We start from the raw sequence: 24,524 nt of genomic DNA on the forward strand, positions 1-24,524 counted from the left end.
GTTTTCCCTTAGTCCTGCTCTGGCCTGCTCTTGACAGTCAATAAAGAGCATCAGTATTTCATCCATCATATGCATGAAAATATTTCTGTCACATTTTGCTTTTTCTGTTTATGATGTTTACTTGGTGATGTTTTGTTCCATTTTATTTTGCCCCATTGGAATTTTTAACTTTCATGTATTAAGTCTTACTAGTTCTTTTAATGCTTAGAAATATTTTCACCACCCTGAGGTTATAGAAGCCTCCACTTATGTTTTTTTCAGGCACTTCTATATTTCTACTGTGTTCTTTAAGGTTTGGGGACCATGTCGAAGGTATTTCACTGTATGGTGTAGGGGTGATTAGAAAACTGGTGATAGCACTGTTGAGCGAGGCTTGCCTCTTTTTGTAAATAAAGTTTTATTGGAACATAGCCACAGCTGTTGGTTCTGTGCTCATGGCACACTACCTCGGCAGACTTGTCATTGCCTCAGAAAAGTCATGGCCTGGAAAGTGAGTGTAGTGACCTCTGGGCCAGAGTCCCTGCTCTCAAGTCATTGCTCTTACTAGTTCAGTGACCTTGAGCAAGTTCCATACGTCTGTGCCTCAGTTTACCCATCTGTAAAGTGGGATTAGTAATGATAACTTACTTCCTAGGGGTGTACTGAGTGTTAAATAGAATGACGTCTGGAAACTGCATAGAAGCGACCATGTTAAAACCTATACACTCGTTTCTTAAATAAAAAATAAATTCATCACCTGGGTGATGTAACTTGCAGACCCTTGAGTTTGCTGCCGTGCCTTTGGAGAACTTCCAGCCCTCTGCTTGGAAGACTGAAGGAATGTGTTGAGACTTAAGAATGGCAATACTGAAGGGAGGAGAACCAGGTGTGAGGGGAGGGCAGTACTGGACACGCAGAATTGGAGTTGCCCTGGGAGCGCTAGCTGTGAAGGACGGGACCCCCGGGCTGGAAGAGCATGGGGTTGACTTGCAGCCATGGTGGTGAGCAGGTCAGGTGTAAAGTGGCCAGAGCAGAAAGCCAAGGACAAGACTTTGGGGCCAGTCCACTTTTAAGGACGGGGCAGAACGTATAATGGGGCCTGCAAGGGAATATGTGGTCAGAGGAAGGGAAACAGGAGAGGGCTTCATCACGGAAAGGGCCCATAAAGGAAGTGATCAACACTTAAATGCTAGAGGTCTCCTGAGAAGCCTGGCCATGGAGTTGTTTTATCTGGCAGTTAGGAAGTCAGCATTGACGGGCTGCTAAATCAGGAACTAATTATCAGTGTTTCTTCTTCTTAGAGTCTCAAATGAGGTACTTTTAAATATTTAATTTAGAATGATGTCTTAAAGTTTGTTTTCTAGTTCTTTAAGGGTTTATGGGAAAGGGTAATAGTTGGTTTAGGATCAGTTTGGGGGGTCAGTGGGGAGCATCTTCCTTCCTTTCATGTAAGCTGTTGTATTGCTTTTTCTGTTCGGTACCTTTAGAGTGTTGTGTATCCAAGCAGGACTTCATCCTTAAAACATGGTCTGAAATCTCCAGCCATGACTAAATCGCTCTTTTAGCGGCGGTTGTGCTGTATGTAGAGTGTGCGTTGACTCATCCGTCTGCTGAGATGCACGCATGGCACATGTGTGTATTCCCATGGCGCTTCCTGGACACCAGCCCCAGGGATCAGATCCTGGAGCCCCAGGACGGGACCCAGAGCTCTGCACCTTGGCACGGGTGCAGATGATGGCATGCAGGTGCTCCTGGGCCACCCTTCGAGAGAGCGAGGGAGGCGCCATGCTGGCAGAGGGCCGGCCCGGACCCTCGTGGTCTGGCAGGCGTGGGTGGCTCGCCCCCTCCTTCCCGTGAGAGCCTGAGCAACCCTGGCCACGACTGGCATGGGAGCAGCTGCGGGCAGGGGGTGGGAGGGGAGGTCTGGACCACACAGGAGAGGTGTGCATGGGCAAGATGCACACGTGGGTCGGGGAGCAGCCTCCCCTGCAGCCACAGATGGAAAAGTCCCGGCAGTGGACGTCTCTCATATCATTTTATATATTCCCTGCCCCCGGTTTCTGGATGAGCTAATTGAATTCAAGTCATTTCCTTCTGCTTATTCCATTTAAAGAGGCAACACCCTTCGAGTGACCCCAACTCTCTTATTTGACCTCTTGCCTCCCTATTTATTTTATGACTTGAATTCATACATGTCTTGGAGTCTGCAGGATTTTTTTTTTTTTTTTAAGAAAATCCCTGGTGTTTATCAATTGGTTTCTTTTGGACTCTTTACATCTTGGGCAATTCATTTATAGCTCATGATAGCCAAGGCAGAAATACCTGGGAGGCAGTGATCACTTTGATAGAACTTGTCTTTCTTCCTTCGCCTCCTTCGTGTATAGCTGTAACACACCAGGGATAATAAGCTGTAGACTAAGGAAGAGCCACATAGTGACCATGTGTCCCATTCATTTGTAGGACAGCAGAGTTGCAGCAGGATGGGGCTCTTTCATTTATACCAGGATCTGGGCCAAAGTCTGCAGGAGCTAATGCCGTTTAAAGATTTGTTTTTTTTCTATGAAAGGAAGTAAGACTGAGTTTATAAAGAAGTTATAGTGTGTCTCCCTTGAGTTTCTCTTGCCAGCCGAGCTATTTACAATATGTTTTTGGAGTTTGTTGCAAGGACCACACTGGGGAGAAGAAATTTTATTTGGATTAGGATCATAAGACACTTTGGTGACTCAACCAAGTTAACACTTAATATGGGTCAATAAAAAGCAGAAATTTTTTCCTGAATAATGTCTGTGCTGAAAAGCTGCAGCACGTTTTTTTCCTGAGACCAGAACACTAAAATAGTTTGTTTATTGAAGCCAATAGATTAGGCTGTTGACAGAACTGATGTGAACTGCAGCCTGCCAGTTTCTGGACTTCTTTCTCCAGAACCTAGAATGCTGCTTTTTATTAAAAGGAACAAACAAACAAAAAAAAGAACCCCAAGAATAGAGGATGCAGTTTTATTTTAGGTTGCTTGAAAAGGTCAACGTACTGTAATTATGAGCTCTCAGATACCACATAAAACATTTTTCACATTTACCTAAAAATATTGTTATAGTTTCTTAAATTTTAATATATATTTTGAAATAATTACCTTAATACTTGTATGCTTGATAAATGTTAAAGCAGTATTTTCATTACTGAGTTTTACTTTTAGAACAAATAGAAAATACAGAGAAGCCAAAATGGGAAGGATGGGACTCTCCTTATAATTCTAAATATAATCATCCAAGTGATACCTGTTTTGATGATTTTGGGGTATTCTAGAATGTTTTTCTGAGACTTCCCTGGTGGCTCAAGAGACCTGGGTTTGATCCCTGGGTCAGAAAGATCTCCTGGAGAAGGGAATGGCTACCCACTCCAGTATTCTTGCCTGGAGAATCAATCCCATGGACAGAGGAACCTGGCAGGCTACAGTCCATGGGGTCGCAAAGAGTCGATACAGTCGAACAGCTAACACGCACACACAGAATGTTTTTCCATACATGCCATTCAAATGCTTTTGCTTTTTAAACAAAAATAAGATCATGATGTAAATATTTTCTACAGTTACAAAAAAAAACCTAATTCTGTGAATATCTTTTTGTGCCACTGTTTTTGGTGGCCTTTTCTTTTAACAAGTGGTGTTTTGTGAAGATACAAAAGCGCACGAGAACACCCCTCCCTGTGTGACGTGGCATCCCTGGGTGCCTCTATTGCGTTTTCAGCTCGAGGACGGAGACTCTCAGTCTGTTACTGGTCAAACATTCCTGTGGCCTGAAGGAGATGCAGAGGGAGCTACCAGCAAGGGAACTTCTACTCTAAAGAGGTTTTTCCAGTGTGGTTTTGAAACCACTGTGCCAGCGCCCTGCTCCCCAAGTCTGGTTTCTCTCGTGGTCTGCCTCCACTCTCAGTACACAGGGTGTCTGTGCTCAGCGTTTTCTCCAGCGCCCCTGCCAGGCATACCCGCTGTGGAGGGCCATGTGGGTGGGGGCCTGCCCGTCGGGTTGAGGTCCTCCACATCATCTCCACCTCGACTTGGTGAGAATGACGTCAAGGAAGGCTCTGCATCCTCTCTGCTCCGGCCCCTTCTCTCTCCTTTCCAGGCGGCGCAGCCGCCCCAGCACAGTCCTGCTGTTGCATAAAGTGGGTCCAGGACAGCACGGTTCACCCTGGCCTCTGCTCCTCACTGCTTACCCTCCACAGCAGCCAGAAAGACAGCGTCCCCTCAGATAGCCTTTTTTCCCCTCTCAGGCAGCATTAGTGGTAGAGAACCCCCCTGTCAGTGCAGGAGGCAAAAGAGACTCAGGTTCAACCCCTGGGTTGGGAAGATCCCCTGGCAAAGGGCACAGCAACCCACTCCAGTGTCCTTGCCTGAGGAATCCCATGGACAAAGGAGCCTGCCGGCCTACAGCCCATAGGGTCACAAGGAGTCGGACACACCTGAAGCAACTCAGCACACACACATATCCATTTTCTCACCACTTGGTAATTTTCTGCTACTCAAATAGTGAAAGGCACAAGTCATCCCTCAGCATCTGTCTTCAGTTTCATCTCATCTGCACTGTATTTAACAAACATTTCTTGAGGGTTTTAGTATCCACTCTTTACTTAATTTATTGCTGATGTAGGTTTTTCTCTAATTTTCATTTTATTCCATCATTTCAGTTGGTTTCTGGTGGGAGTGGGCCATGTAGATGCTTCAGCCAGTGTTCCAAGTTAGATGAAAACTGTTTTTATCTGGGCTGTTCTGTCTTCTGATGATGTCACTGCTTTAAATACAGTTTGAGATTAATTCTTTCCCAGCTGAGCTACCAGAGAAAGAACCCAAGATTAATTGGATTGATTTTAAGTATGAGATGGGTGGTAGATGCTAGAGGAATGTAGAGCTAAATTTCATGAGGATGATAATCATTCTCAAAAATGCATTGACAGCTTTTATGAAGAGAAGGAGAAAAAGCTATGAGTTGAGAATGGGCTCAGCTGCATGTAACTGAAAACTTAAAGAACAGTGACTTAAGCAGATGAAGGGTTTATAAACTCTCTCGTATCAAGGAGTCTGAGATTAGGAGTCGAGAGCTAGTGCTCAGGGATTTTGTTAACATAGTTGGCCCCTGCTCATTGCTCTGTTCTCATTAGCTTCTGGCTTTTGTCCTCAAGACCACAAGGTGGCTGCCACTCCCCCATCATCATGTTGTATTCCAGCAGAAAGAATGAAGAAAGGGGATGATGTGGAAAGGCAGAAACCTCCTTAACAAGACTTGGCCTTTTTAGGGAATTTGCTGGTGGCCCAATGGCTAGGATTCTGTGCTTTCACTGCCAAGGGTGCGGGTTCAGTCCCTGGTCCAGGAATTAAGATCGAGCAAGCTGGGACAGGCTTTTTACTTGGGAGGGGAAGGTTTTGATAGGAATATCTCCTTACATTTCATTGGCCAGGGCTGTACAGCAAGCATGGCTTCTCCAGCTAAAAGGGACGGGGTAAAGAATACCTCTGTCATTTAAAAAAAAACAGAGCATCTAAGTCCAGCCTGGTCAGTGCTGTGTGTAGCCAGCTTCGCGATGTCCTCACAGTGCCCACAAGGCTGTCTTTTTATGCAGCACGTCCCCTCCCAGGAAGAGGATGCGGGCTGCCCCGCTTTCCACCCCCCGGTTTTCAAAGACAGTAGAACCACACTTCTGGATCTGCTGTGGGACCACACGACACATGCGCTTCCTGTGCAGTGTGTTTAAATAAAGCTGCTTTGCCGCCGCGACATATACTTTCCCAGGGGTGGTTATGGGTGTGCGGCCGTCTGTCGACAGTCTTCCCCTGCCGTCTTGATCATCGGGTACATGTCTGAGACTCCTCCTGTGTGCTGGGGAATTGTCCCCGCTGGACTGTGCCGTGGAGGAAGACCAGCCGGCCCAAGGCTGCACTGAATAGTTCAGGTTGCTGGCGAAACTTCAGCAGAACAAAGAAGCAAGCCAGGCGGCCCCTCTTTCGCTCCTTTGTTATACTTAGAAGTCACTGAGGGCCTGTCATCCTGTTAAGTTGTCTTCTTTGCCCCAGATTCCATTATCCACCTGGAGAACTCCCTTTAATGGTTCTGAATCACCAGGTGTGGTCTGAGTAACTTGGAGTGCTTATTAAAATGCAGATTCCTGTGCCTCGTCTCCATAAACTCTTTCACACTAGGTCTGGGGTGGGGGCATAGGAATCTGTATTTTAACGAAGGGCCCTGGTTGGCAGGGTCCCCAGAACATACTCTGAGAAACTATTATCCGAAGAACTCACTCAACACCCTCTCCACCACCTCGGCTTCATGCTCAGCAAACCACCTTGCTCCCCATTTCAAACAAAAATCGAGCTTTGGTTTTCATCAAGTGGGAACTCTTGGTTTATCTGGATTCTCACAGGTCATTGCCTTTTCTTCTCGCTGCCTGTCTATTCTCCCTGCCCCATTTCCTATGAGCAACCAGCCGCATCATGTGCACCCGGGGCGTTCTCTCAGGTTCTGCACACAGTCAGGCCTCCCCACTCCCTGGCGGCTGTATTAGCCACATCTCTGGAGGGGCCTGATAGATGGCTCCCCAGCCCTGCAGATGCCGATTATCATTCTGGGGTGTCCTCGAGGGCCTAGTTTCTAGTTCAGAGTGAAGTACGGTAGCATCTCACTTGCTAAGGTTAAGGAATGAGAAACTTAGCGAAGTGAATTTAAAAGGCTGCTACGGGGCTATCTCTTTAAGTGCTAAAAAGTTTTTGCACAGTAGCATTATTCTTTTTATATCTTAAGCGGGGGATGGTAAATTTGGAGGTTAAGAATGAACAGGGCAGTGCTAACAGAGCAGTGTTCTGTTAAAACACAAGGCATGTTTTTTGATCTGTATTAACATGGGTGGTGCTCTCTTCAGAGGAGGTGGGCAGGCCGTCTGGTGCTCCCTTACGCCGTGGCCCTGTCACTGTTTCTTCTGCCTCTAGCACTCATACCTACCCCTCCTCCCCATTCCCAGGCCAGCTCCTCCTCATCCTTCATCTTCACGTTTGACCTCGGTTTGAGCAGGTGTCTAGGTCGGGAGCCCTTACCTGCTGCAGCGTCCGTGACTTTACCCTCTGACCTGCTTTCGCACTGTGTTGTGCCTGTTGGCTTGTCTGAATCTCCACCAGCCTGTGGGCACCATGAGGCAGGGACCACATCCATCTCCTTGGCTTGTGGCATTCCCAGGGCCTCACTCCTGCCCTGTACATAATAGATACTCAAAAAATAGAAGCTTATGGGGGAAAAAAGCTGTAATGAACTCTCTTGCAAAAATTTGTAGAATTTAAAACAGCTAGCTTTTAAGTACAAACAATCATTTTCCTGTGATGTAATAGCTGAATATTTTATTGTTATTCAGTCGCTAAGTTGTGTCCAATTCTCTGTGACCCCATGGACCATGGCATACCAGGCTCCTATGTCCTCCACCATCTCCCAGAGGTAGCTCAAATCCATGTCCACTGAGTTGGTGATGCCATCTAACCATCTCATCCTCTTGTCGCCCCCTTCTCCTCCTGCCCTCAATCTTTCCCAGCATCCGGGTCTTTTCCAATGAGTCGGCTCTTCGCTTCAGGTGGCCAAAGTATTGGAGCTTCAGCTTCAGCATCAGTCCTTGCGATGAATATTCAGTGGCAGCTGTAAAGTATTGTACCTGCAACAGGTGACCTTGGGCCACCGTGTTTCATATTTCTGTCTGCTTTTCACCATGTCACCCTCACCTGTTGCCATTGATATGAAACTGAGAAAAATCTTCATTATTTTAGTAAAAACTGCTCAACTAATAGCTTCTTCTTGCCAAACTGATTTTTCAAAAGGACTGTTTTTACTTCTTAAATGCTTAATAAGCATCAGTTTTACGGAAACGTTTTTTAGTTAATTACAAAGATCATAAAGTGTTGGTTATTGAGTATACTGAGAAGAAATGTTTTTTTGTTGAAAAGGAGAACTAAAAATAGGATGAAAAAGTAGAAAAGCTTCGATAGTTCAAGGGAAAACTGTGATTGAAAGAACAGTCTTAGGGTCTCACTCAGTGTTGCCTAATTAACTTGGATGCAAACAGCTTTTCTGGATGTTTTTTTCTACAGACCTGATGGCTATTTCATTTCCTTCTTTGAATGCCGTGGATGCAAACCAAGTGCTTCCTGGGGAGTTTCCTGGGGACTGAACTGAGTGCTTCATTTTTGTAATAGTGATGCTCAGTAAATTTGAAGTTAGGAGTTTCAATTTGGTCCTGGATTTTTAAGACCACCACCTCTGGTCACCGAGTATGAAAAAAATAAAGAGGAAAACTGGAAGGCCCTGCAAGTTCCTAGTTTTGCAGCTGTGTTACTAAAAATCTCCATTAGAAGTCTTTATCTTTTAACCCAAAGTGGTCACAGTTTGTAGTCAGTTACTGTCTGATTGATTGTGTTTAATGTAGCTGAGGAAGAAAGTACCCTGTCTCTCATCAATTGACTTTTCATCTGAACGAAACAATAAGCATAAGAATTACCACCTTCCTCCATACATGTGTGGGTAACAGAATTGTCAGAAGGTTCACGGAACGCAGCCAAGCTGTGAAGCCTATGAGACTCACTTAAATTAGAAATTGAGCCATTTGAAGCTTATGGTGTTAACAGAAACGAAAAGAGAGGAAGAAGTCATAAGTACAGCTATCAAGTAAAAAATACATGTTCGTTTGAAAATCAGAAAATACCTAATTCCCGCCTTTTAATTAAGTTGTATAGTTTTGAACTCTGAGATCCGTTAACGAAAACATTCCATTGCTTGGAGCCACCGGTGAACAAAGCCACACACAAATTCATTAACTGTCTGTTCTCTGGCTGCTTTGTACATAAAAGAGATTTAAAGAAAATACACCTCAGGTCTATAGGATTTGGTTTATAATATTGCATAGTCCCTGCTCTCAAGGATAATGAGATATAATAGATCACAAGGATAATTTGAAATCTATAGAGAATCTCAAACTCTCATTTAGTCAGCGGTTTCCATCTTTCAAGCAAATCTTTTATCAGAGTTGATAATTATCTGAATTGATTTATTGGAGTTTTGTTTTTCACTCTAATTCTTTTTGGGGCCAGGGCTGAAAAACAGTGAGGCAGTAAAAGAGAGATGCAGCAGGATGTGGATGACCAATTTTTTAATATCATCTTTAGAGTTATTTTTAACGGATGATCTCAGAAAAGAGATAAAGTTCTTTTTAATGGATGATCTCAGAAGGAGCATGAGCACTTTCATTATGCTTGTACTCAGAGACCAGCAGTTCTCAAAGTATTGAGCCTTTATCTTTATCCAAAAAAAAAAAAAATCATTCTTGATTAAGCCACTGCTTCAAGAAAACCTCTTGTATACTGGAGAAGGGAAAACCTTTCAGCAGTTGCTTGCTGCTCTGGAAGCAGACCATGAGCTGGAGCTGGGGCGCCAGGACCCGCGGAGCCACCCTCTGCAGGGATGGAGCACCCTAGGTGCAGAAGTAGGGGCATGTGGCCAGTGGGTGGGGCGAGGGGAACTTCTCCCCTCGGTGTGGGCTCCCTGCTCGGGGCCTTGTGTCTGTTCCCCTTAGGATCTCTGCTGCAGGAGCATCATGGCTCGTGTGCAAGGATGTCCTGAAAGCACAGCTGGCCTGCTGGTGATGATGTGATCAGCTGGGTGGTGTGTATGTGTATGTGTATGTTTTTGCTCAGGTGGCTCAGTGGTAAAGAACCTGCCTGCCAGTGCAGGAGAAGCAGGTTCGATCCCTGGGTAGGGAAGATCCCCTGGAGAAGAGAATAGCAACCCACTCCAGTATTGCCTGGAGAATCCCATGGACAGAGGAGCCTGGTGGGCTACAGTCCATGGGGTCACAAAGTGTTGGACACAACCAACCAGCTGAGCACAGCTGGTCTTCCCTTCCTTCAGTGGAATTTTATTCTGAAAATGTCTTTCTTTCCAGGACTTGTTACAGTATAACCCGTATAGCAGAGAGCCATATGTCATGTGTAACTCACATGACCCTTGGTCAGGCTGCGGGTTGAGTTCACCGCCCTTGGCTGGCTCCTGGATCTCCACGTATAAAATTGAACATGCTACCCACCAGTGCTTGCCTTGCTGCTTACTTTAGAGCAGGCCTCTCCAAAGTTTGTTGGTTGTGTATTTTATCAGTAAAAAAATTTTAAGCGCATGTGTGTATATTTATAAAATATTTATGCTATTGTATATAAATGCCATATGTAACAAAAATGTATAGTTATTACTTGTAAATAAAATTTATGTGCTCTCATCCCAGTGTATTATATTCATTTTATGATATGCAAAATATGTGTTGTAGAAGAAAGAGTTAAAAAGTGAAATATGAATGAAAGTTCTCATGTTTTCTTCCCATAACCCTGAAGTATCCACACACTGCTTTGAAGTGCCGTGTTTCCGGGGTTTAAATAAATGTAAAAGCACTTCGGCATTGCAGAGTGCTTCCCAAATGCATGTTTTGTTTTTGTCATCATCATAGTTAGTCCACCGTTATTAAGGACTGCGCTGTGGTCCCTCCCCTGGATGTTATAAAACCGAGGCGCATGGAGCTTGTGTGGAGTGTTTTGTTGTTTGTCAACGTTCCTTAAGGCACTGCTTTGAAACATTAAGTCTAAGCATAGTGGCTGGAAAAATAGATCATCTCGAACCACACTTTGACAGTTACCAAGAGCACCACTTTTTAGGCCCTTAGGACTTGCCAGGCACTGGCCTGAGTGCTCTTGTTATGGTAGAAACTAGTGCGTCTCTGAAAGGTGTCACTCGGTGTGGACAGGAGCGTGGAGGTCCCGTGTGGCTGGTCCCTGCAGACGCTGTGCCTGGAGAGGCTGGGGCTGGCGGTGGTGCCATTTGCATGTCTGAAGGTTGTGCAGTGTTACTCCAGAGATAGGAGTTACACCCAGAGCTAGGTATTTCAAGGGAGTTGTCTTGACTTGGTCTGGAACAGAGGGACCAGACCCAAGTTGTGTCCAATTCTCTGTGACCCCATGGACCATGGCATACCAGGCTCCTGTGTCCTCCACCATCTCCCAGAGGTAGCTCAAATTCATGTCCACTGAGTTGGTGATGCCATCTAACCATCTCATCCTCTTGTCGCCCCCTTCTCCTCCTGCCCTCAATCTTTCCCAGCATCCGGGTCTTTTCCAGTGAGTCGGCTCTTCGCTTCGGGTGGCCAAAGTATTGGAGCTTCAGCTTCAGCATCAGTCCTTGCGATGCTGAAGAGACTGAGACCCATCCCACAGGAGGCTGCCCCTGGTGAAGCCACCCCTCCATCGGGACAGAGATTGGGCTAGCTGACCCCAGGCTCCCTTTGACCTTTTGCGGTCCTTTTGTTCTCTGAGTTGCTGAATTGTTTGGCTCCTTTGCTGTGATCACTTAGGCTCATTCCCTATTGAAGGCCTGTGCCTGCAGGTGATTTGCTCTGCCTCCGTCACCACTGCTGCCCTTCCCAGGCCCTTGTCCCGTCCCTGAGGCCCTGCAGGCCTCTCCCTGGTCCCTAAGCCATCTTCCCTCCACTCGAGTTCGTCCCCTGTGTCCAGTCTTGTCTTCCTCAAATGCCACCCTCTCTACAGTATTGCTGTTTTCTCTTACTGCAGAACAGGTGAGCACAAGCTTTGCAAGTTAATATAGCACAAAGCTATTATTTCATAGTTTCTAAAGGTCAGAAGTCCAGGCCTGACCTGGCCGGTTCCTGCTCAGGGTCCCTCCAGGCTGAAGTCACTGTGTGGGTTGGGGCCTTGCTTCTCACCTAGGGCGCAGGGCCACTTCTGGCCCACGGTGGTTGGCAGAGTCCATCTCTCTGTGTCTCTGGGACTGAGGTCCCTGGACTGCTGTGCTCCTGGAGGCCGCCTCGGCTTCTCTACCACATGGCCCCCAGGGAGCCCACTTCAAGGAGGTTTGCTTTCTTCTGGGCCAGCCAGCGCGTGCCTGCTTGTGACTGTGAAATTAAAAAAAATTTTTTTTAAATTATAGAGAACATAAGAGCTTCTCCCAGAGGAGGCAGGCAGACCAGAGACCATATCTGGTGGCTCCTCGTCAGTGATGTTGGCCAGTGGGAGGAGGCGATGCCGCCAGTCTTAATGTCAGACCTGGTGTTGGTTCCAAGCAGAGTAGAGGGCAGGGCTGCAGCTGTGCTGGGTGTTGGGGCTGCCTTCTCACCCCGCATCTCCCCAGGTGCCTGCGGAGTCTGTGTGGGGTAGACGCCCACCCGCCGGCAGGGTTGCTGTGGGGAGTTCATGGAGTGGGGCTGTCCCTCTTCCTTGGGTCTCTGGAGTCCCCCCCGGGACTACAGGACAGCGCTCCTGGGCCTCTACTGGATGGGTCAAGCTTCATCGGCCACATTGATTTTCTGTTTATTTGTGAAGGGACAGAATACGAGATTACCAAATAAAATATAATTTCCAGTGTTATTAATGAAAGACTATATTACATTCACTTTTAATGAGATCCTGGTGTTGCAAAATGATTCCACGTAATGAATCCCCTGGAAATCAATGAAAAGTTTAATTACCATCATGGCAGTGCTGTGCGAGAATATTGCTTCGGTCAATTTTACAATTTATCAATTTTCTTTCCCTTTCTCTTTCTTAAATTGCTTTGATGAAGTAAAAATACATTCTTCATTAGCTTTTGATCTTTTTTTGGAAATGTGTTACAAAAATTCAGATTTTTCCTCTCTAGTAATAATGGTCCCCTGTCATTTTATTAATCTGTGTTACCATTTACAATTTGTATATTTTTAAATGAGGCAGTATTTCCATTTTGTAGATTTAATCATTGCTAAGTCTTACTAAAGCATTGTCCTTTTCTCTCTGTCAGTTTTTTTGCAAACTACTTGCTATCTCTTCTCAGTTCAAGAGTTGACCCATTAGTCAAAAATTCGATGTTCTGTGTTTATTGCTCATCACCCAGTCAAGCTCTGGGGGCAAATAAAAGGAAAAACCATTGGTTTTGTGCAACTATATACCCTTTTTGATTTCAAACAAAGTGAATTTTCTTCTTACAGTATTTTTAGTTTGACATTTCACTGATAATGATACTGTCTTTTCCACCATGATGGTAATTTATTTTTTAAACCTATTTACAAAGCACAATACAAAATGTTGACCTGGTTTTTTTGATCTAAGTTTGTTCTTTATATTGGTAACTCTAGATTTTGCTGACGATATGCTGAGAAAGTCATCCCTTCTATGTATCTGGTTCCCCATGGCACTGCCCTTGTTCCCTGTGGATTGAGAGTCGAGCCTCTCAGATGGTCCCTCTGTATATTCTAAGTCAGGGTGCCCACTGCTCCCGGTTAAACAGCCAGGGATAGACGGCTTCTCGACCAGACGAGTGCAGAGTCCTCAGCTTGCCGTTCTGCAGTGTGACAGCTGCCACCCTGCCTCCTCAGCCCCCACTAAATACTCTTCCTTGCCTGGCACAGTGGTGGCTCAGATGGTAAAGCGGCTGTCTACAATGCGGGAGACCTGGGTTCAATCCCTGGATCAGGAAGATCCTCTGGAGAAGGAAATGGCAATCCACTCCAGTACTATTGCCTGGAAAATCCCATGGACAGAGGAGCTTGGTAGGCTACAGTCCATGGGGTCGCAGAGAGTCGGACACGACTGACATATGGAGATAGATAGGTTGCCTGGCACAGTGGGATCCCCGAAAGTAGCAGCTAGCCAGACAGTCAGGGCGCCTGCCTCCATGGAGCTTATATTCCAGGCAGAAGCCAGAGAGTGACAAGCACCAGAAAGGAAGCGCAAGGGTGCTGTCACCCTGGAGGGCTTCCTGCACATGGGATGATGGGGCAGTTCTCCCTAAGATATGATCTCTAAGGCAGGACCTGGAAGATGAGGAGGATCCAGCCATGGGAAGAGGCAGAGGGAATTAAAAAGTACAAGGACCTCAAGGCAGAATAGAGCCTAACCTGCTCAGCACAATGCCCCATGTCCAGCACAGTACCGATTGTGGATTAGGTTCACAGTGAGTGTTTGTTGAATGAATAAGTGAACGACTGGATCTGAAACACCCATCTTAGTTTTTACTCTTGAGCGTAATGGCATTTTTCAATAATAAACATAGAGTTTTTACTATCGGAATGATGTTCTGTAAAGCTTAATTTTCCCCTGAAAGGTCAGCCTGCAGTCCGTGCTGTTGTGGTGGGGATTGGCCTGCCTGAAGGCAGGCTTGCGTGGCCGGGACCCTCCGCCCTGCCTGGTGACAGCCCCTGGTTTGTTTCTGTGTTGCAGCCCTGGTCGTCAGCACCACCTCGGCCGGCTTCGCCCTGGCTCCAGCACCTTTTGACTGGTCCTGCTTCCTGCTTACCTTTGTTGGAACAGGCCTGGCTTCTTGCGCTGCCAACTCCATCAATCAGGTCAGTGCAGCACCTTTCAGCCGGGTCAGGCTATCGTCGCTTCTTCTGAGATGGTCATATTGTGGCATTTAAAAAGAAAAAGAACCCTCCCAAATCACACCCATCGCTGGGAAGGTCCTGTGAGCCTGGAACACTGTGTGTCCTGCAAGGTCTGGGGCCCAGAACCAGTCTGTCTTTTTCTTTTCAGGTGAAAAGTTTTCAGGTATATTCAGAAGTGAGAGCAATAGAATATCTTTCTCAAATGACCAGGGTTTGAGGTTGAAAAGTGTTTTAGAGCGACTTCCTTGACAGTCCAGTGGTTAGGACTCTGTGCTTCCAATTCACAGGGTGCAGGTTTGATCCCTGGTTGGGGAACTAAGATCCTGCATGCCACATGACACAGCCAAAAAAATAAGCTAATTAATTCAATTCAATTAAAATAGTTTATTTTTTTAAAAGCGCTTTAGAGCTATCAGACTCTCTCCTCTTTCCCACTTCAGGCACATCCCCGCAAGCTTACATTATTATGTGGTGTTCTTCCTTTGGCTTGACTTGTTTGCATTTTAAAACCACCACTATGCAAAACAGTGTATTTTAAACAAGCACATCCACCTTTAAAAAAAAAGTTCTTTAATTCAGTCCTCAGTAAACTTGGCCCGTGGAATCAGAATATATCAAAAAAATTAATTAGCACATTATTTTTTAATGCTTCTTCCCCTCCCTATTATTTTAAATGTCAAAATAATTCTCTAAAATGCCTTCCCCACAATCCCCGCCCCGCCCCACCCCCTCCCCAGCCTGGTCACTGCAGTGTGTGTCCCATCCTTGTGGCTTTCTCATAAGATATTGTGGTGGAAAAGTCTTGGCTAAAACGTAAAGAAAGTTATTCTCACCAGAACACCCAAGAGGAGTTGGCATGGTTTTAAAACAGGAATTGAAGTTACCAGCAGGAAAACAGCTTGGCCAAGTGGATGCATGCACTGGTAGTCTGCAGAGCATGAGCCTTTCCATTCGGGAACATCTAGAATCAGTGTGCTTTTACCATGTTATCAGCTGCTTGGAGAAAGGTCAATGCATTTCAAATAAAGTTAATTTTCTGTTCCGATTTTACATCAAAACAGCGCTACAGGAGGTTCAAGCAGCTCTACCCACTGCCCCCCTCCACGCCCCTCCTGTAAACCACAAGCCATCTCTTCCTGTTGCACCCTCCCTTGTTCCCCAGCGAAGAGATTGATGACGGTTTCACAATGAACACGTTTTTAATGACGATTTGAATAAAAAGCAGTATAAGCAAAGTGGGTTTATGTGACTATTTGTGGGTCTATTTTTCAAAATATTTTTAAAATTATCACTTATATGTATTCAGTAGTTATAAATCTGGGTCCTAAGATTAATAATATCAATTGCTGTCTTCTGTTCCAGTTACATAGATTTTAATAGAGGCTTTGAGGGACAAAAGTATGGAGACTCAGAAAATAGCAACACAAGCTCATAAACATCAAATGGTCCCTAGATATTATAAAAGATGACACAGAGTGGGGGACTTCCCTGGCAGTCCAGTGGTTAGGACTTTGCCTTCCAAGGCAGGTGGTACGAGTTCGATCCCTGGTCAGGGAGCTAACATCCCACATGCCTTGAGGCCAAAAACCCAAAACATAAAACAGATGTAACAGAGTCAATAAACACTTTAAAAAATGATCTACATCATTAAAAAAAAAATGATCTACATCAAAAAGTCTTTTAAAAAAATAGACTGGCCTTGAGTTGGAGCTGTCTGACCCCCCTCCCCCAACCATCACCACCAAAAGGAATAAAAAGGTGGTCAAGGATTCATGATGGAGTAAAACCATTCAATTGTAGCAAAGAAATATCTGGAGGAAATAAAGTAGAATGATTTATATTAGGCAGAAGTTTATTATGGAAGCTGAACACAAACCAAGGTTTTAGAAATGTTTTAAGTTGAAATGTGTTTAGATGGCCGTGTTATTTCAGTTTGCTCCAGGGGCTGAGTTGGGTTCTGTACGTTTTAAACTGCTGGGGAAGCTGCAACCTCCACAGGGGGATTCTTTCTGTGATGACAAATGCCAAGAGTCTTGTCCTGCCTCCTCTTCAGGCTAGTGTCCTAGCCCTGCCTGCCTCTCACGCACACAACTGTCCCACTCTTCTTCTAGAACTTTCTCATACCCACCACAGGCCTCAGCAGTGTTGAGCATGGCGTCCACCCTCAGTCAGGGCTATTGGGCGCACAGATACTTTCCTCATCCTCTCCTGTTTATCCGTATTGCTTCCCTCCACTTGTCTTGGGCTCTGATTTCATTCAGAAGCCTTGTAATACTTTAAAAAAAATCTCACTGATTTCCTTCTTTGGATTTCATCGTTATTATAGTGTCAGTTAGCTTCTCAAATAACAGTATTTTCTAAATAACGTTGGGAATATTTTAATTCTAGTGTTGTTAAGCAGTCTCATAAAATCAAGGAACATGAGGCCATTTTCATCAATGCTTTTCTTTAGCATCAAAGAGCACAAGGCCACAAGGATTTGCATGAGCTTTTGCAAGCAGGCAGAAAAAGAAACAGTCGAAAAGGAAGAGCTTCCTGCTTTTTTAAAGGAGCTGGCTTCCCACTAAAAGAGTGCAGAAGTGTGGTTGGTGTGCAGGACCGATCTCCAGCTTCTGATAGAGTTCTGTGGGGAGAAAATGTCCCCTGTCACATTTATAGAAGGATTCAAGTAACATTTCATGTTTTTAAAAATATTTCTCATTGCTGTTATTCATTTAGTTCTGAGTGTTTCTTCTTTATACCCTACTTCTGTGATCTCTCTGTGTAAAAGTAGGAAACATAAAGCTTTGTAAAGCAGTTCTTAACCTTTTTTTTAAGGAGGGAAAATGAGATTTAGCTTCTGATATATGAAGTCCTGACTAATGCATAAAGAGATACATGTGTATGTAAGAAACCACTAACATGAAAATGTAAAAAGCAATTACACCCATGTTTTGTAAACCATACACATGGTTCATTTAAAACCATAGGGCAGCTTGAGAGTGGGAGTGCCTTCCAGGGATGAAAACAATCCATAAAATTCAGCGACTGGAAAATAAAATGTTATAGATGGCCTTGACTGATCTAATCTTGAAAACAGATACGCCGAAAAGAAAAAGCTGAGTGAGCTCAAGTAGAATAGATTAACAAATTGAAAGATAAAAATTATCAGAAAATTATCATCACAACCATTTTGATTGTTTGACATGACAAATAATGTTTTAATAAGCTGTAAGTGGGATTATAATTGCACTCATCTCACATGCTAGTAAAGTAATGCTCAAAATTCTCCAAGCCAGGCTTCAGCAATACGTGAACTGTGAACTTCAGATGTTCAAGCTGGTTTTAGAAAAGGCAGAGGAACCGGAGATCAAATTGCCAGCATCTGCTGGATCATCGAGAAAGCAAGAGAGTTCCAGAAAAACATCGATTTCTGCTTTATTGAGTATGCCAAAGCCTTTGACTGTGTGGATCACCACAAACTATGGAAAATTCTTAAAAAGGTGGGAATACCAGACCATCTGACCTGCCTCTTGAGAAATCTGTATGCAGGTCAGGAAGCAACAGTTACAGCTGGACATGGAACAACAGACTGGTTCCAAATAGGGAAAGGAGAACATCAAGGCTGTATATTGTCACCCTGCTTATTTAACTTATATGCAGAGTACATCATGAGAAACTCTGGGCTGGAGGAAGCACAAGCTGGAATCAAGATTGCCGGGAGAAATATCAATAACCTCAGATATGCAGATGACACCACCCTTATGGCAGAAAGTGAAGAAGAACTAAAGAGCCTCTTGATGAAAGTGAAAGAGGAGAGTGAAAAAGGTGGCTTAAAGCTCAACATTCAGAAAACGAAGATCATGGCAACCGGTCCCACCACTTCACAGCAAATAGATGGGGAAACAGTGGAAACAGTGGCTGACTTTGTTTTGGGGGGCTCCAAAATCACTACAGATGGTGACTGCAGCCATGAAATTAAAAGATGCTTACTCCTTGGAAGAAAAGTTATGACCAACCTAGACAGCATGTTAAAAAGCAGAGACATTATGTTGCCAACAAAGGTCCATCTAGTCAAGGCTATGGTTTTTCCAGTAGTCATGTATGGATGTGAGAGTTGGACTATAAAGAAAGCTGAGTACCAAAAAATTGATGCTTTTGAACTGTGGTGTTGGAGAAGACCCTTGAGAGTCCCTTGGACTGCAAGGAGATCCAACTAGTCCATCCTAAAGGAGATCAGTCCTGAGTGTTCATTGAAACGACTGATGTTGAAGCTGAAACTTCAGTCTTAGGTCACCTGATGCAAGGAGCTGACTCATCTGAAAAGAGCCTGATGCTAGGAAGGATTGAGGGCAGGAGGAGAAGGGGACGACAGAAGATGAGATGGCTGGATAGCATCACCGACTCAATGGACGTGAGTTTGGGTGGACGCCGAGAGTTCGTGATGGACAGGGAGGCCTGGTGTGCAGCAGTCCATGGGATTGCAAAGAGTCGCACATGACTAAGCGACTGAACTGAACTGAAGTGGGATTATTTTACTTATGTTACACATACATGAGTTTTTTAATAAAGATCTAGAGTGTATGTCCATAAGTGCATATATACAGGTTGAATTTTAATAATGACGCACTGCTTCATTTCATGGCTGTGCCACAGCCGCTGAGCCAGTCCTCCACCCTTTTAGCTCTTTGCTCCTACAAGTGATGCCACACACACCTTTGTTGTTAAAGGACAAAATACGGGAAGTAAAATTGCTGGGAGGAAGGCCACCAGCCAAAGCATGTGTGAAAATGGTTTAACTCTGGAATATATGATTTTAGCAGAATAGTTAATTTCTAACATTCATGTAGTGCTTTAGCATTTACAGACTGTATTTACACAAATTATTATTTAAACCTTACAACCCTGTGGGATAGGTGGCATTATTTCCATTTCTATTGCTAAACATTTTGTTTTACCATTGAATTATTATTTTTTTAAAAGCAACATTGAAAAAATTATTGTGCCATTAAATCCCAATAAAAAAGAGGAATCATTGTAAGTAAAAATATTAAATAAATACCATTGCTTTATGAATGTGAAAAAAAGCCACAGGAAGGAAGAAACTATTATGCAAATTAAGTGTTTATTGTAAAATCTGTAAGAAACTATAAATAAGTAAAAATGACATTTAAAGTTTTGTGTTTTGCTTGTGCCTGGCACTGTTCTGTGTGTTAGAGTCACAGCAGAGAAAAAGCAACAAGCCCTGCCCTCGTGGCCTGTAGCCCAGCACCAAATATATCCACTGCTTAACATTTTGATTTATGTTATTGCTGTATAGGCCTTTTTCACACACATACTTTCAGGCGTATATTAATATCTCACAGAAATGGTTTATGTAATATGCATAGTTTCTCTATATTTTTTCCTTTAGTGTATCACGAACGTCTTTCCATGTCAATATTTGCCTTATAGCATGATTTTAAGAATCTTCTGTAGATGTACCATGATGTGTTTAATCAGTTTCTCCTTGTTTGACATTTTAGGGATTTTCAGTTTTTGCCCAGATAAATAATCCTGAACTGAAATTCTTATAGCTGAATCTTTGAACCCTGTCCTTCACTATTTCTTAGATAGATTGCTGAAACTGTGTGATTTCACTAAAAGAAAACGATGTGTGTTTTAAGTGCAGCTAAATTTCTTCCTGAAGGTCTTTTTTTTGTTTGCTTTAATCTGCCTATACTTCCATTTGGTGCCATGGGATTGCTTGCTCATCACTGACACGGAAATCTATGCTGGGTTTATAGGTGTCCTTAGATGTTGCCCTTTTAATTGAAGGTGTTCTGATTACTCAGGAGGTAGAGTTGGGTTTTTTTTTGTCAGGAGACTTTTTAAATGCTTATTTGCTGTTTCTGTTTGTCAGTGTTTGCCCATTTTGCTGTTGGACATGTGCCTTTGTTCAAGAGGTCTTGCTGTCTGTAGACTGGATTAACTTTTGTTCTGTAGGGTTTGGATATGTTCTGTGGGGTTTGGGGGGTTTTTTTGAAATGCCGATGTTTCATGTGTTAACTCAGTCAGATCTTATAATTTTTAATAGAGGAATTCTGAGTCTCAGCACTCCTGACAGTTGGGCTGGAAAACGGTCCTCAGTACCGGGGGGTGTTTCCTAGTGTCCCCGTCTTTGCCTGCGGGGTGCTGTTGGCACCGACCCCCCTAGTGTGACAAATGAAAATGTCTTCAGACTTTGCCAAGTGTTCCTTGGGAACCACAGTCCCTCCGATGAGAACTGCTGCTTTGATGATGTCTCCTGATTTCACTTGCGATCCCGGCTATGGTTTCTGCCTTGGGCAGCCTGGCTCACATCTCTTCTGCCCACTGATGGCCAGGTTGACCCCACGGCCTGGTTCATGCTGCTGTTCCTCCTGTAATAACTCTTCATGCCCCTTTTGACTCTCAAGTGTTCCAGTTCAGGCAGGAAATCACCAGTCTCTCTATTCATAGTCCACCCACGCTTCACCTCTTTAACTGTAAATGAAAGTGAAAGTCGCTCAATCATGGCTGACTTTTTGCGACCCCATGGACTGTAGAGTCCGTGGAACTCTCCAGGCCAGATTACTGGAGTGCGTAGCATTTCCCTTCTTCAGGGGATCTTCCCAACCCAGGGATTGAACCCAGGTCTCCCATGTTGCGGGCGGATTCTTTACCATCTGAGCCACAAGAGAGGCTCATGAATACTGGAGTGGGTAGCCTATCCCTTCTCCAGCGGATCTTCCTGACCCAGGAATCAAACCGGGGTCTCCTGCATTTCAGGCAGATTTTTACGAGCTGAGCCCCAAGGGAAGCCCTTCACTATAAACGAGCTGTGCTAAAAGCATCTTCGTATCAAAATATCGGGGCTCAGGCGCTGGCTTTTCTCTTCTCAAGTGCACCGACTGAACCCAGGCCACCTGGCTTGCTTCACTTTCACCGTCTCTGTAGGCACCTGTTGGACCTACTGTCATGACAGTTGTTCTGGGTGTGAGCACCTACAAATCAGACAGAGTATTTCCCTCTGTTACTACTCTGCCATCACTAAACTGTTCAAGAAGTTTGATGAATTCTTTAGTTCTTACAATATCCCTGGCAGAGATCGGTTACTACAGTTGTCACTTGCTTGCAGGGTGCATTAGTTGCTCAATCGTGTCTGATTCTTTGTGACCCCATGGACTGTAGCCCACCCGGCCCCTCTGTCCATCAGATTTCCCAGGCAAGAATACTGGAGTGGGTAGCCATTCCCTTCTCCAGGGGATCTTCCTGACCCAGGGATCGAACCCAGAGTACCTGGCTCTATCGATGGGCAACCTGGTGACTAGAAATGTCTTCCTTCTATGAGTGGAGGTCGGCCTCCTGCCTTCAACCTGCGGGTCATCTTCTGTCTGTGAAGCGCAGTCCCTTCGTCCACATGACCGGTGCTCCCAGTCAGTTTCCAACTGTGGTTACAGGCACTTGTGTTGTTGCAGGGGAACGCTTAACTCCTTGATACCAGTAAGTAGGATCCCCTGATGTCGAGCAACCATCCCTTCTTCCCACAGCAGAGAGTGGGCCAGCGGGGTGAAATTGCCCAGGAAGTCATACTGGAAAAAAGGAATATTTACGGGGGAAGTGAAGGGAAGTAGCAGGAAGTTTCCATCATAACAACAATCATAGCTGATACTTATTTCACACCTGTCAGATGCCAAGTCATGTTCTAAGCATTTCACATGTATTAGCTAGGGCTTGTTTAAATCTAGGTTTATAGGATTTCAGAAACTGACTCTTTTGAAAGATCAAATGGATGACAAATGAATTCATAACTTAGACTTAGCTCTAAGAACTATTGATGTTCTCTGAGATGTTATTTTGGAGAAAATTACAAGAAAGGCCCAAAACGTAAGTCAAGTTTCAGATCTGAGGGGTAGGTTATAATTAGAAAGGTAAAGGCGATAAGGCTCTGTTATCTTTGGGGTCTGGTGTATCTGTGGATGTTGAAGAATTTTTATGAAAGGAAATGAAAGAGATCAAGAGGTGTGAATGAAATGGGGTCAAGAAGAGACGTGTTTTTTGTTTGATACTGACAATGCTTGAGAGACTTTTCACGGCTGAAATAAGGTAAAAAGGAAGAGCTTTGGATAAAGAGCTCTGAATTATAGGGTGGGCAGGGCAGAAGAAAATCCACAGGCTTTTAAACTGCAAGAGGGGAGACAGATAAAGATTTTCCTGTTTTCCCAGCGAATACGAGATTAATATCTAAAGCGTCTCTCTCCATTTTCGCTTTCTCTGATGTTTCTTTTGTTTTGACTCTGCAGTCCGCCTTAAGCAATAGGAACTGACTTTCATCTTCCATGGTGGACAGAAGTGGTTAGGGAACCCGGTGTTGTATCCTGGGCGAGTCCAACTGATGTCAGCGAGCGCCGGTGATATGATTTATAGGACATCATGTGTATAAGAAAAATCAATATACGAGAAATGTATTTTTTTTTCCCGAATGTTGTGACTCATTGGACTTTGATGTTTTAACTGGTAGGCGACTCACATTCCCTCCAAGACCTCTGAAATCCACAATTTGTGGCTCATTCAGACAACCCGGATTAGCTACGGCACTAGGTTGGATCTGCAGGGTCTCTGAGTAGCACATGGGAGTCTCCAGCTAAATGTGTTTTTCATAGAAGGCAAGTGATGAGCATTACTGAGCAACATCAGAAAGAAAACCACGTTCAATGCCGAGTCTCTTTTCCTGCATTTATATAGATAAAACCCCAAATAGTTCCTAAATTACATTTGATTCTCTGCTCCAGAATGATCCAGCTGAGTTGAGTGAGTTTGGCACTGGAATTCATAACCTAAATGCCTCCAGGTGAAGCTCTGCCTGCAGATGTAGAGACGACAGTAGTCTGAACGTGCGTTCATAGACAGTGTTTATGATTTACGTGCCGCATTAACCGGCTGTGCAGTGGCACCATCCCACGTGTTGTGGAAGAATGAAGTGACGTTTAGCTGTGTTGTTGATCACACGCCTGAACCTGGTGGGGTTGAGAGCAGCATTTGTGGATGTGACCCCTAGCTCACTGCTGCTTCCTCTCAGTCGGAATGTTTTAGTCTCAGCACCACTCAGATGCAGGCCGTTACCACTGAACAAGTCACTTTTGCTCAGGTGACTGCTGGCATTCTCACTGTGGAGCCCCAAGGCGAGGGGACCTTCATGGGCTGGTGACATCTCCATCTCTAGTGAGATGGGAGGATTTGAGGCACTTATCTCTGTGAAAGCCAAGTGCTCCATTAATGTTAGCTGTTGTGATTGTTGTTAATATTAAAGTTTGGCCTGTTTTGGGCCCACTCTGAGAATCTGGTCACCATCGTTTGTCTCCAGTTACGGTCGTAATACAGAGAATGGCAAGGAGATGTGTTTGTTTTCCTCAGTGTTAACCCAGAGCCCTGGGTTAGCCTTGCAAACTATAGTGTGTGTGTGTGTGTGTGTGTGTGTGTGTGTGTGTGTGTGTGAGTGAGTGAATATGCGTGTTTATTTATTCCTAGTGTGTGTGTGTGTGAATAGGCGTGTTTATTTATTCCTAGTGTGTGTGTGTGTGAATATGCGTGTTTATTTATTCCTAGTGTGTGTGTGAGAATATGCGTGTTTATTTATTCCTAGTGTGTGTGTGTGAGAATATGCGTGTTTATTTATTCCTAGTGTGTGTGTGAATATGCGTGTTTATTTATTCCTTGTGTGTGTGTGTGTGTGTGTGAGAATATGCATGTTTATTTATTCCTAGTGTGTGTGTGTGAATATGCGTGTTTATTTATTCCTAGTGTGTGTGTGTGAATATGCGTGTTTATTTATTCCTAGTGTGTGTGTGTGAATATGCGTGTTTATTTATTCCTAGTGTGTGTGTGTGTGAATATGCGTGTTTGTTTATTCCTTGTGTGTGTGTGTGTGTGTGTGTGTGTGTGTGAATATGCGTATTTATTCCTAGTGTGTAATACCTGCCCACGGTGTTTGAACATGTGGTGACTTAGGCTCAGCAGGTGTCATTTGTGCTCTGCCATTTCAGAGGCCTGTGGAGTTGTGTCGTCAGTTCCAGTAAATCTAAGAAATATCGGTGAAAAATATTGGGTTTCCCTGGTGGCTCAGATGGTAAAGAATC

The 24,524-nt window shown here is 44.4% G+C and overlaps 1 protein-coding gene across 1 annotated transcript in view; it reads left to right on the forward strand.

Annotated features, from left to right (window-relative positions):
* The window catches only part of LOC102176914 (protoheme IX farnesyltransferase, mitochondrial), a 109,030-nt gene that overhangs the window by 9,174 nt on the left and 75,332 nt on the right, over positions 1–24,524 (forward strand). The window contains exon 4 of the mRNA XM_018064681.1: positions 14,246–14,370. Within this exon, the coding sequence (XP_017920170.1) occupies positions 14,246–14,370 (125 nt within the window). The remainder of the gene's footprint in view (positions 1–14,245; positions 14,371–24,524) is intronic.

Source organism: Capra hircus, chromosome 19, assembly GCF_001704415.2.
Source record: "Capra hircus breed San Clemente chromosome 19, ASM170441v1, whole genome shotgun sequence".
In the NCBI taxonomy this organism is placed as follows: Eukaryota; Metazoa; Chordata; class Mammalia; order Artiodactyla; family Bovidae; genus Capra; species Capra hircus.